This window comes from Lactuca sativa, chromosome 3, assembly GCF_002870075.4.
Source record: "Lactuca sativa cultivar Salinas chromosome 3, Lsat_Salinas_v11, whole genome shotgun sequence".
Lineage (NCBI taxonomy): Eukaryota > Viridiplantae > Streptophyta > Magnoliopsida > Asterales > Asteraceae > Lactuca > Lactuca sativa.
In genome coordinates, this window is record NC_056625.2 from 155,806,609 (window position 1) to 155,822,024 (window position 15,416).

Genomic DNA, 15,416 nt, shown 5'->3' on the forward strand with positions numbered 1-15,416 from the left:
ATTTTGTTTGTTATCTGTTATATGTTAACATATTATTTTGGGGTGAGACTTTATTGCTTTGTGCGTGAGTCTACAGACTGGGGTATTCCAGTCCGATGACTGAGTGGACCTGAGGGTATTCCAATCCGATGGCTGAGTAGGCCCTCTATATATTGGTATTCCATTCCAATCATTGTGTGGACCTCTTATATATTGGCATTCCAACCCGATGACTAATTGGGCCAGGGAGGGGTAATCCAGCCCGATAACTGTGGGCCCGTGGGTATTCCAGTTTGATGACTGATTGGACACACCATGCCTGTTCATTTATGTTATGTGTGTTATGTGCTGGTACTTTGGGGGAACTCACTAAGCTTTGGCTTACAGTTTTTAGTTTATTGTTTCAGGTACTTCTGATGATCGCAGAAAGGCAAAGGCGTGATCATACACATCCTATATTTATGACTTAATGATTTTGGGATACTCTGATATGGATAAATAATTTGGAATCAATGATTTTGAAAACATTTTATTTATGTGGGTTGTTTTTAAATTTTTAAATTTGTTGTGATTTTTGGGACGTTACAGAGCTTGAGCTCGACTCATTTAAAATTCATGGGTCTTGATTCAAACTTAATTTTCAAAGCTCGAGCTCGGCACGTGAAGGAATTAACATGCTCGAACTTCGCTCGGGATCGAACTATTTGTTAGGCGTGCCTAAATGAGCCTAACCTGGGCTCGAGCTTAGCTCTCGTAATAGTCAAATATCGAGCTCGTTTGTGTTATTAAGCACTGTAAAGAGCCCGTTTATGATTATTTGATATTTGAAATTTAATTATTAATTATAAATTAATATATAAAAGTAAACTTAAAAAGCTATATTATATAAATATGTATTGGCATGTTTAGGTTTGCGAGCCTAATCGATCTCGGCAGATGAAGCTCGTACTCGAGCTAGTTTAATAAATAAGTAGCACACAAGTATCTTGGGCCATTTACACTCATATGCATTATTGACGTCAATGGGGAAGTCAAGGATCATGAAGAATCATAGTGGTGGAGCAAGAAGGTTCAAGGTAAAGTTAAGATAAAACAGACTAGATTTATGAGGTATTTATTAATTAATGAGGACATAAAGAGAACCATTGCAAAAAAAGATACAATAAGGCTAAACAAGACAAGAGAAAAGCAATTGCTAAAGCAAAATGCAAGAATAAAGAGATATAAAGATATATGCATGAGATTAGACATTAACAAAAGGGAGATTGGTATCTACAAACTTGGATATGTATGTATATATATATATATATATATATATATATACACTAAAAATTAGTTCATATAAGACCTAGAGAGAGATACAACCTCCCCTTACCTAATTTTTAAATAAGAAATATAAGGAAATGAGTTCACACAAGAGAGAGAGAGAGAGAGAGAGAGAGATAGAAAGAGAAAGAGAGAGAGAGAGAGAGAGAGAGAGAGACAGAGAGAGAGAGAGAGAGAAAGAGAGAGTGAGAGAAAGAGAGAGTGAGAGAGAGAGAGAGAAAGAGAAAGAGAAAAAGAAAGAGAAAGAGAGAGAAAGAGAGAGGTGAAGTGATAGAGAGAGAGAGGGAGAGAGAACCTTTGCTTATGTGTTTTTAATAGGAAAAATGAATCAAAATAAAAGAAGTGGCTATCTCCCTTTTCCTTCAATCACACCTATTCTCAGTTCTGCTTCCAACTACCGAGCTTGGACGTAAACAAGATTGAGTAAGAGATATGTCATATTATAATAGTATATGGTATATAAAAGGAAAACACACACACACACACACACATATATATATATATATATGTTGATTGGCAAATGTAACTTGAGATCTGAAGACCTAAAATAAGAGTTGGAGCATCTAAATATTGAATGGAGCATCTGGATATTGAATAGAGCATCTAGAACTCAACGGATCATCTAGAAATAAATGGAGCATCCATATATTCAATGGAGAATCCAGATTTCAATAGAGCATCTAGATTTTAATAAAGCATTTGGAAAGCACAATGGAGCATCTAGAAACACAATGGAGCATTTAAAGGTGGGATGGAGCATCTGATAGAAGATTGGAGCATTAGAATAAGCACCATGCACAAGATTCGCCATTGGTGATGCTTGGTTTGCTATTATGTCACATGATGCACCATTATGTGTAAGGATGGTGCTCATGTAATGTCTCTGAAGGTTGAAGGTTCTAGTAGTGGTTGCATGACATATTGTGATTACTTGACACCTTTCATGGCCCTATAGATTGGTGAGTTTGATCCATTAGGGTTTTAAGTCTGGTCTCTAATCTATACATATGGATGCATGCTAAGTCATTAATTGGTATCTCGGTATCTTGTATCCTTAGTGAGTAGGTCGAATCTTTATTGAATTGTACTTTTAATCTATACATGAGAACTCTTGAATAAGAATACTCTTTCCTCCTTGGGGACGTAGTTCACCTTGATCGAACCATGTATGTAACGCCCCGTTCTAAAAGTAATTATTTATGGATTCCCGAGATCAAGAGTAAGGGCGTTTCGGTCTTTAAGGGCGATGGGTTTTCATTCGATAAGGTTTCGGACCAAGGTATGTTGCTAGAAGCGTAGGGCTTCTCGCCACCTTTCTGTGGACATAAAGTTCGTCGGGAACGGATCTAGAATGAACGAGTTGTGTTACTTTGAAGATATTGGCAACTATGACCCTTATGGAGAAAAATTGACGAGAAAGGTGCATGCATGCTTTTGGGACACGCGTGGCTACGCCCAGCGTAGCGAGTATTTGAATCGTGGGGTGTGAGGCGTACGCCCAGCGTACGTGAAGTGACGCCCAACGTACGATAAAGTTCATTAAACCCTAATATGGGTTAAGCCACTATATATAGAACATAATGACTTCAACCCTAGCACCCATATCCGCCTCCCTAACCTCAGAAGAAACCCTAGAGCGTTCCAACCTACATTTTTAGAGGTCTTGGCCTTGAAAAGCTCATCTTGGTGGTTTTTAGCTGGGAAGATAAAGGAAGAAGATTTGGAAAGAGGAACCTTCGAAGCTAGAGCTTGTAGATCTGGGACAAGAGTTTCATTTCGGACCTCTTCAAGGTAAAAATCTTTGAGCTTGATGAATAATCTCTTAGATCTCTCTTGGTACAATTTTATGGACTTTTTGGGTCCAACAATGCATCTTTATGACTCTAGCATGTTTCAAAGTCCAGGGTTGCCACCCTTAGTATCATATGAGTCCCTTATTTAGTAAAATTTCAACCTTTAGGGCTCACTTGTGATCATGCATGAAATCTAGTCACCTTTATGGAAGTGTGATGTTATATTTCAAGTTTGGGTTCATTTGGTGGGTTGCAAGCCACCAAGTAGCCGACTTTATAGCTTAAGACATCTTAGTGGACTTGGATCTATGATTATAGCACCTGGATCGGAGTGTTAAGCACTTAATAAGGAAATGACTTAGCAGAGCACTACATTGAGCGTACATGCATGTACGCCCAACGTACCATCAACGAGCCTGTACGCTAAGCTTAAATTGAGTTACGCCCTGCATAACCCTGTCTGTTGGATCATGAGATTTGGGCCGTAGTTTTGGGGCATGTTTGGGTAATTGGGCCTCAGTGGGCCCTCAAAAATCATATTATATGGGTCAAGGAATATAATTTGGGCTTAGGGTGAGGCCCATTAAGGGATTGGGCCTAATGTAGCAAATTAGGCCATTAGTGGGTCACTAGTGGGCTTGAGTGGCTTTTCTAGTGTTGGACTTTTCATATTGTGGTTTTGGACCTTAGTAATGGACTAGATTGGGTTAAGGGTAAAATGGTCAATTTACCCTTAGAAGGATATGGTGTTGGAGCTAAGTGTTTTGTGGCATTGATAGTTCGAGGCGCTAGAGGAGCAACGGTGCGGGGATTGTCACATAGTAGTCAGAAGGGTACCGGTAGTGTTTCAGCAGTTCAAGGTGAGTCTTCTCACCATACCCATGGGTCTACGACACCAAGGCCGGCGCATTATGTGTTTATGATATATGTGTAATTACTCTGTGTCTTGATATGTATTGTGATCGTATGTTTTGCATGAAGACCCCAGGGGGAGCCCGTGGCCTTGGGTGTAAGACCATGTGGGGTAGCCCACGGCAGTCCAAGTAAAGACCATGTGGGGTAGCCCATGGCCTTGGGTGTAAGACCATGTGGGGTAGCCCATGGCAGTCCAAGTAAAGACCATGTGGGGTAGCCTATGGCATTGGATGTAAGACCATGTGGGGTAGCCCATGACAGTCCTAGGTAAAGTCCATGTGGGGTAGCCCATGGCATTCTTGCTGGTTCTTTGTATGCATGGCCTATGTGATCTGTTACTATGATATGTGTATGTGTGGTGTGTGGTATGCTCTAGGGAACTCACTAAGCTTCGTGCTTATAGGTTTTGTTTATTGTTTCAGGTATCATCGTTTTGGAAAGGAAGGGCTTGGATTGATCGTAGTGCACACACCTATGATTTCCGCAATGAATGATTTTGGGATGAACTCTGATAAATGTTTTACTTAATGATGATTTGAAATGTCTGGAATAAATGATAACTATTTTTGGGTTATATTAAAAATGAAATTTTTACCCTTGATTTTTGGATCGTTACAATGTAAATACTTTATCTTTGTGTGTGTGGTTTCCTGAGTTATCCATTTTACTTCCTGTAACGCCCGTAGATCAGGGCTAGTCAATTTAGAGATGATAAGCTTCAAAAATGAATTTTTGATAGAATATTATTTAGAATGAATAATCTTAACTAAGTTGTAGTGGTCGTGACAAGGATTCCAGATATACAAAGAATGCTGAAATCCGAGTTATAACGCAGAAGTTATGACATGTCGAAGTTTCGTGACAGAACCGGCACGAAACATCGCAACGTAAATAATAAATTTACGATAGAGGAATATTTAGCCTTAACGATCTAAACAAAAGTTGTAGAATACGTTAAACCGAGAGCGTGCGTAAAAGGAACGTCCAAATATGACTTCGTATGAGGAAGTTATGATTTTTCTAAGTTTCAGCTTAGTAGTATACAACCCGAAGTTCGATTTTGAGATCGAGTGAGTTCTAGACGAAACAATCTAAACGAGAATCAAAGATCTCATTTATAGTGGTGCAACGGTGAAAAGACAGTCGAAAACGGACGTCAGATGAAGGAACTATGCATTTCTAACGAAGTTTTCCTGTCCTGGCCTACTAAAAATAATATATTAATAATATATTAAAAATAAAGTCAAAGTTAGCTGACGGAGTCTAAATTAGAGTTGTAGAGCATAATCTCACCTACGCGTGGATATAAAGAACGTTGAAAACAAAGCTCGTATGCAAAAGTTATGAATTTCTGAAGTTCAGGGCGCGAACCCCAAGGCTGTGTCAGAGGTCACAATGTGAAAACTGTGTTCACGACGTGAACTCACTGATTTGACCTCTTCTGGAGCTTGCAGGCCCAACTTGCGAGTACGCACCTGATGACGTCCAAAGTCACGACGTGAAATGATGTTTCACGACGTGAAAATCGAAAAATCAGCCCTATAAATAGAATCGAAGGGCAACCGAGTTTTGGTTGCTAATTCTTTCGCTCTCTCACACCCGATACCATCTATAGCCCTCTTGAAGCCCTCCCGAAGCCATGATATCATCCCGAGACCCGAAGTGAGTCCTGATGCTCCGAAGATCCCGAGAAGAAAAGAGTTTTCGAGCCGAAGCTCTGCCCACGAGAAGCCCGGTGTGTGAAGATATCCCAGTTTCACCGAGGAATTGCTACTTGAAGAGCCGTAGTGCTGTCCGATAATCGTCTTATCAAGTGAGTGTATAGTCCCTTTAATAAACACGATTTTAATACAAGTATTGTTTGAATGTATTGAGTATATGTTTTGAGTGAGTGTGTAGTTACTTTCTTCTAACACATAAAATGTGAAGTAATTGCTATGAAATACGTGCTATGTGTAACTAAATTGTTTGATGATTTGAGATGGGTGGTGAATATTAAGTATCTGCTATGAACTACGGGCTGTGAGTTTATATATTGTTGTTTATTTGAGATGAGTATGAAACGGATGTTTATTATACGTTTTAAATGAGTTAAACTGTATATGTATTTTGTATTTATAAATATGTTGGGTAGAACATGTGTAGATGAGATAGTTGGTGTGTGATAAAAGATGAGTTGGATAATGAGATAAAAGGTGGTATAGATCTTGAGATGAGGGTGAAAGGTGAAGAATGAGTGAATCCTTTACCCAAACGATGGGCCCCGTCATTCAACAGAGTAGGGATGACAACCATGGACTATTCTAGACAGTCAGTGGAACACTAGAAAGCTCGCAACTTGTAGGTGTTGTGGACTTGATGTTCACCGGTGTACTCTAAAAACCCATTGACATGTATTGCGAGTGGACTCTCGAAAACGATACTGTGAATAAACGAGATAAACTTGTTATTAATCCGGGAGTATGGATTAAGACATAGTTAATTATCCATAGTCCGGGAGCATGGATTGAGCATAGTCTTAGAACCAGGAGTATGGATCAGATCAGGAGGTTAGTTTTAGATCTGTGAGTAGGGATCAGGTAAAGAGGAAAATTTTAGATACGAGAGTTTAGATCGTTTCATTGTGAGGGTCGACGGGATGGGATAGATTGTTTTAGGAATATGATATATATATATATATATATATATATATATATATATATATATATATATATATGTGTGTGTGTGTGTGTGTGTGTGTGTGTGTTAATAATAAAAGTGGTTTTGCAGGATTGAGATATGCATTATTATCTCATTGTTTGAAGTAGGTACTTTTGTACTCTGTGTTAATTAGGTGATTGGGTTCACCAGGTATATTTGAACTGAGTGTTCACTAGATGTTTTGAACTGTGTGTTCACCAGGTATATTTGAACTAAGTGTTCATTGGATGTTTTGAACTATATGTTTACCAGGTATATTTGAACTAAGTGTTCAGTAGATGTTTTGAACTATGTGTTCACCAGGTATATTTGAACTAAGTGTTTATTAGATGTTTTGAACAATGTGTTCACCAGGTATATTTGAACTAAGTGTTCACTAGATGTTTTGAACTATGTGTTCACCATGTATATTTGAACGAAGTGTTCACTAGACGTTTTGAACTGTGTATTCACCAGGTATATTTGAACCAAATGTTCACTAGGTGTTCTTTTGAACTAGGTGTTCATTAGGTATTTCTGAATTCGGTGTTCATTAAGTATTTTGAACTGGGTGTTTAGTAGACGATTTAAACTGCGCATTCACCAGAGGTAATCTAAGAACCTTAGCAGCACTAAACTTTGTGCCAATTCCTTAGGTCAATCCTTAGGAATGAATGGGAGACGGATAATCAATTTTTAGGGTAAATCTTTAAGAAATAAATGGAGATAATGGAAGGGGTATTTGGATTGCTTGTTTGATTATAGAATATAATAATTGTATTACTGTGGGTTGAAAGCCCTATATGCTCACCACGCTCACAAGCCTGACCCACTTAGTTTTCTTTGTATTACAGGTTATGGCACGAGAGCATAAGTTAGCTGACATATCGAGAGATTTTGGATTATAGGCCAATAGTTATAAATAACTGTTGGAAGGTCCATTTTGTTATGTTTATGCTTTTGGTCTGTATCAAACGTGATATCCCAAATCTTTTTAAAGAAATATATTTCTACAGAAATGTTTTGATAAATCTTTATCACATTTTGGGAACAAATTCCGCAACACTTTTATGTAAAATGTTACTCTGATTTTCAAACAAGCATAAACAAAATCTGTCTTTTCTGGCCATGAAATTGGGGATGTCACACTTCCTCACAAGTGGTATCAGAGCTTAGCAAGTGGCATCAAAATTGTTCTAATTCTTGACAAGTGACGTCTGATTCAAAACAAGTGGTATTAGAGCTACTGTTAATTTGTTTTCGGTTAAATGAAGATGGCATATGACAAGTTAAATTTGGAGAAGTTCAATGGTTCGAATGATTTCAGTTTGTGGAAGGTAAAGAGGCAGGCACTCTTAGTACAACGGAGTTGTGAGACAACATTGGAAGGAGAAGCAAAACTGTAGGAATACATGACGGTTGAGAAAAAGAGGATATTATGGAAAAAGCGCAATTTTTTTTTTTTGAGTTTTTAAGATGGAGTATTGCAAGAGGATGTGGATCAAAAAAGTGCTATTGGCCCTTGGGAAAAACTCTATGAAAAGTATCAAAATAATTATCTAAAAAATAAGTTGTATCAAAAGTAATGTTTATATACTTTTAGGATGTTTGAAAGTGCCTAAGTGAAGGATCATCTGCGTAACTTCAATAAGATCATCTTGGATTTACAAGGTGTGATTGTAAAGATTGAAGATGAATATCGAGCACTTATCCTTTTATGTGCATTGCCGAATTCTTATGAGAATTTCGTTGATGCCATGCTATATGGTTGGACAACGATTACTGTAATGATGGGAAGTATTCTTTGTTTTCCAAGAACTAAAACGAAAGGTGCCAGTTTGTGAAGATGTTTATGGTTCCATTTTATTTGAAGGCAGAGGAAGAACATCAGATAAATATGGTGGTAATAGAGGGAAGTCATGTTCTATATATAAAGCTTTGGCTAATATTAGATGTTATAACTGTAAGGAAAAGGGTAATTTAGAAGTGATGGTCCATTATTTAAGAAGGGGAATCACGGAGATGAATCAAACAACAACAAGAATGTTGATATAGTTCAAGAGATTTTTGATGAAGGGGATGATGGTGTAGTTCTGACTTTATGTACAACTAATTCTACAGATGCTTGAATCTTGGACTCAGGAGCATCTCATTATATGAATTACATGCATGACTATTTAGAAGCTTTTAAATAGTGGAATGAAACAGTTAAGATGGGATGCATAGTATCAAAGGCAGTGACACAGTGCATATCACGATACATGATGGTATGGTCAGGAAAAACTGGATTGCTGGCTTGTCTCGGATCTTCGAAAGAACCTGATTCATGTTGGCACTTTGGAGAAGGATGGGCTGAAGTTTTCCGGTGAAGAAGACTATGTAGAAGTCTCCAAAGGTGCTATGGAGGTTATGAAGGCTAAGTTGCAACATGGAATTTATTTTCTTGAAAGTTGCATGCTAAGAGGAATCGTGACTGTATGTAAATCTTTGGATTGGTTTAATGATAAAACAGAGTTGTGGAACTATAGGTTGCGATATATGAGTAAGAAGGCGTGAACAGCTTGAGTAAACATGGGTTATTTAGTGGAGAAGTAACTAGAAAGGTTAAACCCGGTGAAGCTTGTATTTAAGAGATACAACACAAGGTGTAGTTTAGTTTAGCTCAACACTCAAGCAAAGAGATCCTCGAGTATGTTTACTCAGATTCATAGGGTTCCTTTCCAGTAAATTCTCATGATGGATGTCAATACTTTGTGTCTTTTATCGATGACTACTTATGGAAGGGTTGGGTGTACTTTCTAAAGACAAAAGACGAAGATGAACGGTTCAAGGAGTAGAAGACGGTGGTTGAAAAACAAACTGAGAACATAGTCAGGCCAATTAGTATAGAAAATGGGTTGTAATTCTACAAGGCTTCTTTTGAAAACTTTTGAAAAGTAGAAGGTATAGTGAGGCATCACACTGTATGATACACATCACAACAAAATAGGTTTGCAAAACAGATGGCGTAAACATTGATGTAACGTGCTAGATGCATGCAAATATTTGCTGCTTTATCGGAGCAATTATGGGTGGAAGCAGTCAATAATTCTTGCTATATGGCGAATTGATCTCCATCAACTATAATGGGTTGTAAGACTCCTCTAGAGGTATGGTGTGGGAAACCCTCTAATTATTCTGGTTTACAAAGTTTTGGATGTTGTACTTTTTCTCGTGTGAATGATGGTAAACTGGAGCCGAGGGCAATGTAGTGCATATTTGTAGGATATACATATGGAGGTAAAGTTCATCTTCTATGGTGTAGATATGAAGGAGAGATTTAAAAATTCGTTATTAGTATAGATGTGACCTTTGATAATTCTGTTATATGTAACGAGAGAGGAAGTGGTATAAGTGTTGCGGGGAATGACCAGGGTGCCATCCGAAGGTGAAGTTTCTAAGACACCGAATCTTCAACATTTGATCTAATAGGAGGAGGTTATAGGTGTTCAAAGGATCCTCTTGGGTATGGTGTAGGGTTTATTGTAGAGGAGAATCCGATTTTTTTGGATTTTTTACTCCTAAGAACCTAACTATGGTAACGTCAATAAAATCTAAATAAATTCCATAATATTATTTCATTTTTATGAAGTTTCATTGATTTTACAACGAAGCATGTGACGAATTTGTGTTATTATGATAATTACGTGTTAGTATATTCATCATATGTTGTGGATATATTCATTCAATATTGTGGATATGAGATATGCATTTTCTTATTTACTGTGGGTGGAAGAATTGCTCAAGAGCTATGAGAAGGTATGCAGATTGCATGTGGAATTCCACGTCGATTTCTTTTGATTAAACCGATCACTGAAACTCCATTAACAAAATTGCTAGTTATAAGAAGTGGTTGATATCCCAAACTCCATGACTGTTCTTGATGAGCTTCTTTCTATCTCTAAGGAAATTACAAAGGGAACATTAGTGGGATCTATAACTTCAAAAACACTGTTTGGATCAACCATAAACTGATTTAGGGGATGTAAATTTAGGAATATGGTATTGTTGGAGTCCAAATTATGTTTCTCTTAATGTGACACTAATAACATCCAGTTATCTGGACGTAAAATGAAAAATATTTACATAAGTTGTCATATCGCACAATACGTTTTCAGTCCATGTGTTTTTTCTTAGAATTCCATATTTGTAATAGCAGTGCATTTACATTGCTTCAAATATTCAGACAATTGTAAATGAAAGACAATATCAAAATTACCCTTCTTGTGTCGTACTAAGCATGACACTTGAAAGAGTATATATATATATATATATATATATATATATATATATATATATATATATATATATATATATATATATATATATATATATATATATATATATATATATATATATACCTTGCTCTAACATTTACTTTCTTCTTTCCAACTACAAACTAATGTATTGATTTTGATTCTTTTTGTTTGAAAAAGATTATGGATGGTAATTGAGTAGCTTTATCTTTTTAAGAGGATACTTGGTTGGTAGATTTTCCTTTAAGACTCATTTTCCAAAAGTATTTCTATAGGATCCTAATAAATTGTGCTTTTCAAGTCTAAATTTCCACTTTGGACAAGAGTTTCATATAGTTTTCCACGTACATATAGATAATCTACTCACACTTATGCTTTAACATATTATATACCAGTGTATCAAGTATAAAGTTTATAGAGCATGTTTCATTTAATGATAAATCTATATTATAACTTAAATTACTGTGAGTTAATTATTCTATTAATTTTGATATATATATATATATATATATATATATATATATATATATATATATATATATATATAGAGAGAGAGAGAGAGAGAGACCTTGATTCATTTTTGTGCCTAACTTTCAGCTTGTCCTGGTTAGAAGCTTGTATAGACTCTGGCGAAAGCATAAAACATTTCTTGCCATTTGATTTGGTTATCCAAAACCACTACAAATAAATAGTTTTCAATTATATGCTACACATTACACTGTTAAACTGGATCTCTTATTCCTTTGTATACTTTAGAAAAATGAATATATGTAACAAATGTATAAATGCAATGTGCATATGTTTTCACTTGTGAAACAAAATATTCCGTGGGACTCCCGATTTTTTTGGGTGATATTTTTTGTTTAAAGTGACTAATGCAATAAGCCAGTCCTATATAAGCATGGGAATATGACTTATCAAAGTAATTAACTTTTCGGGTTGTTCACATATAGGTAACTATCTTTTTTTGTACATATCTAGGTAACAAACTTTTTGAAACTGTTCACATATGACCATTATGACCTGCTGTAGCAGGTTACATCTAGCTACAACAGGTCGTAATGCTTATATGTGAACAATTTCAACAAGTTCGTTACCTAGATGTGTACAAAAAAAATAGTTACCCAAATATGAACAAAAACCAAAAGTAAGAGTAAATTACACGAATGGTCCCTATGGTTTGGGAGAACTTGTGTGTTTGGTCCCTAATTTTTTTTTTTTTTTTAACTCGGATGGTTTCTAATGTTTATTTTTGTTGCATTCTTAGTTTCGTTCTTAACTAAAAAGATTATTGTGGCCTTATTAATTTATTTTTTTAGTTAATTTTCTTATTTATGTATTTGTTTGTATACGTTTAAAAAAATTAATAGACCCCACATATCTGCATCTCTTCATCGTAAACCTGAAACCACATTTGAGAAATTTAATTTGGGTCGCACCGGTCACCATCATATCTCTCATCATCTGCAACTTCTATTTTATTTCTATCTTTAGTGATATGGAAGTCTTCACCATCCTTATTTTTGGTCCTTCAACTCTGGCGAACAAACACCATAACACATTGTCTCTTCACTTTAGTGGGTTATGGTGTTGGTTCGCTGGAAATGAAGGACCGAAAAAGAATGAATGGTGAAGACGTCGATGTCATTAAAGATGGAAAATAAATAAAAGTTGAGGATGATGAAAGATGGGATGGTGAGGAGATACATATATGTGGGGTCTATTAGCTTTTTTAAACATATAAAAAAATACATAAATAAGAAAATTATTTAAAAAAATTAAATTAATAAGGGCACAATAGTCTTTTTAGGTAAGACAGGGACCAAACGCAACAAAAATAAATAGTAGAGACCATCCGAATTAAAAAAATAAGTTAGGGACCAAAAATACAAATTCCCCCAAACCACAGGACCATTCGTGTAATTTACTCTTATTTTTGGTTTTGTTCATATTTGGGTAACTATTTTTTTGTACATATCTAGGTAACGAACTTGTTGAAAGTGTTCACATGTAACCATTATGACATACTATAGCCGGATGTGACCTGTTACAGCAGGTCATAATGGTTATATGTGAACAGTTCAAAAAGTTTGTTACCTAGATGTATATAAAAAAAATAGTTACCTACATGTGAACAAACTGAAAAGTTAATTACCTTAATTAGTCTTATTCCCATATAAGCATCATTGTAAAATGAGTCAAAAAAACACATGTATATACGAAAGGTGTATATTTACATATTTTTTTGAATATGTTCATTTTTTATATTTGTATATATATGCATCTTTCGTATATGTAAATTTTTTGAGATTTTTTATGATGAGGATTGTATAGGACAAACTTACTGTATTAAGTCATTTTTTTTAGAGAAAAATATAAACTATCCTCTCTCTCACACACACACACACACACACATACATATATATATATATATATATATATATATATATATATATATATATATATATATATATATATATATATATATATATATATATTCATGAAAATTTGTTTGCACCAAATTAATTTGAAACTCCACCTCAACTCAAGAGTTTTCAAATGTATGTATAGTTGTATATTTACGTTATTAAATTTAAAGTAATTAAGCAATATAAATCAAAACTTTTTTTAATTTATGGTTATTAATTGGTAATATCTTTTATTTTCCCTTCATTTATACACATTGTAGCTATACTAGTAGTATAATTTCTCATAAAAATAAATTGAATATATTTGTGATCAAATATGAAGAAGTTAAAAAATAAGTTTTCTTTGCATCAAAGATTATTGCAACGTAATTTTTTTATATATCCTTTTTGAATGATTTATAAGCGTTTAACATAGTTTTTTTAGATAAATGTTATATTAGATGTATTAGTGTTTTTTTATGTTAAACAATATATATTTTTTCATACTATCTGTTATTCTTTTTGTAAAAATGACTTTTTATAATTTAAAAAAAAAAAGATTTTTAAAATGTGATTGGGTTGACTTTTAAGGCTTTTAAGAATTAAAAGTCAAATATCACAAAAAGATCAGGTATTATGATTTTTACAAAAACTCTTTTTTTTTTCATGGCAAAAATTTGATTTAAAAAAAACTTTTCTATTTTACTAAATAATTTTTAATTTTTTTAACTTTTTAGAAAAATTAAAAATCTAAAAATTATTTTAAAAAATGCCGAACACCTCGGTAAAACCCAAACTCTTCAAATTTCAATATAGTATATCAACTAGTTGTGAAACCCGTATATTATACGGGTTGATTAAAACAAAATGTTAAATAGAAACGATTAAATGAGAAGTTTATTTGAATTCGAAATTTGAAATAAATAATAATTATGAGAAAAAAAAAACATGCAAAAAATAAGTAAATTAAAATTATTGTTTAGTTATCAGACTCATATACTAAACAAGTTAATTATAACAAAATGTTAAACACAAAGGTTTAAACTGTAAATTTATTTGAAATTTAAAATTTAAAATTTGAAATTAATATCATATGGTAGGTTTAATTTATGGAAACTAATTAATAATATATTAGAAATGGAAAATGAAATAAATGACAAGTGGAAAATAAATATATCTCTAAATTATGACAAAATGACATGTGGCAAATTGAATGAGAGAAAGACATGTGGCAAAATCATTCTTATTTATTAGGGTAGATTTAATTAATTTAAATATGTAATTGTGAAATCTGTGGGCCACACGTTCTTTTACTTTACTGTTCTTTTTCTTTTTATAATCTTATAACTGTGGGTATCGATTGTAGCCCTGGTAATTTTAACAACTTTGCTAACATGAAAAGTAAAAAATTGAAAATGGATAGAGGGTAAAAGACACTCACCACGTCCATATCACCTTCGATCTTGATATGGACTCCCTTAGTAAGCATGGAGAATGCCTCCTCTTTGGTTTCGGCGATGAATAAATCTTGAAGCCTTTTCACTATATTTTTACCTAAATATACGAAATGTTCATAGTCACTTGGCAAATGACGTGACCATTCTATCTCACTTGTTAGGGGATTTTCCATATTTTGGTCTTTTATTTCATCTTCAAACTGTAAAAATGAATATTCTAGAATGATAAGTCGACCAAATCCAATAAGTAAATCAGAAATTTAATTTAAAAAAAAACAATGTATTTTATCTTATTTTTTTCGAACGGTAAAAATCTAATCTACTCTTAGTTCTACCTATATTTTAAATGAGACTTGAACTCTTTATCTCAAAAGAAAAGACAACACCCGATGAGCCGGAAGCCATTTGATAATATATTTTATATTATATTATAGAATGGAATGGAAATATGGTCTAAGATCGTCTTATTTACAAATGTTAATACTAATAATATTCCAAATAAATAAAAAGGCCTTTGGCCGAAGGTATCATATTGAAAAGATGTTCACTCAAACCACTATTAGT

General features: G+C 34.2%; 1 protein-coding gene across 1 annotated transcript in view; it reads right to left on the minus strand.

Moving 5' to 3' along the window:
- The window catches only part of LOC111909875 (uncharacterized), a 113,533-nt gene that overhangs the window by 56,161 nt on the left and 41,956 nt on the right, over positions 1-15,416 (minus strand). The window contains exons 4-5 of the mRNA XM_052769834.1: positions 14,837-15,052; positions 11,556-11,665 (exon numbers count right to left, since the gene is read on the minus strand). Of these exons, the coding sequence (XP_052625794.1) occupies positions 11,556-11,665; positions 14,837-15,052 (326 nt within the window). The remainder of the gene's footprint in view (positions 1-11,555; positions 11,666-14,836; positions 15,053-15,416) is intronic.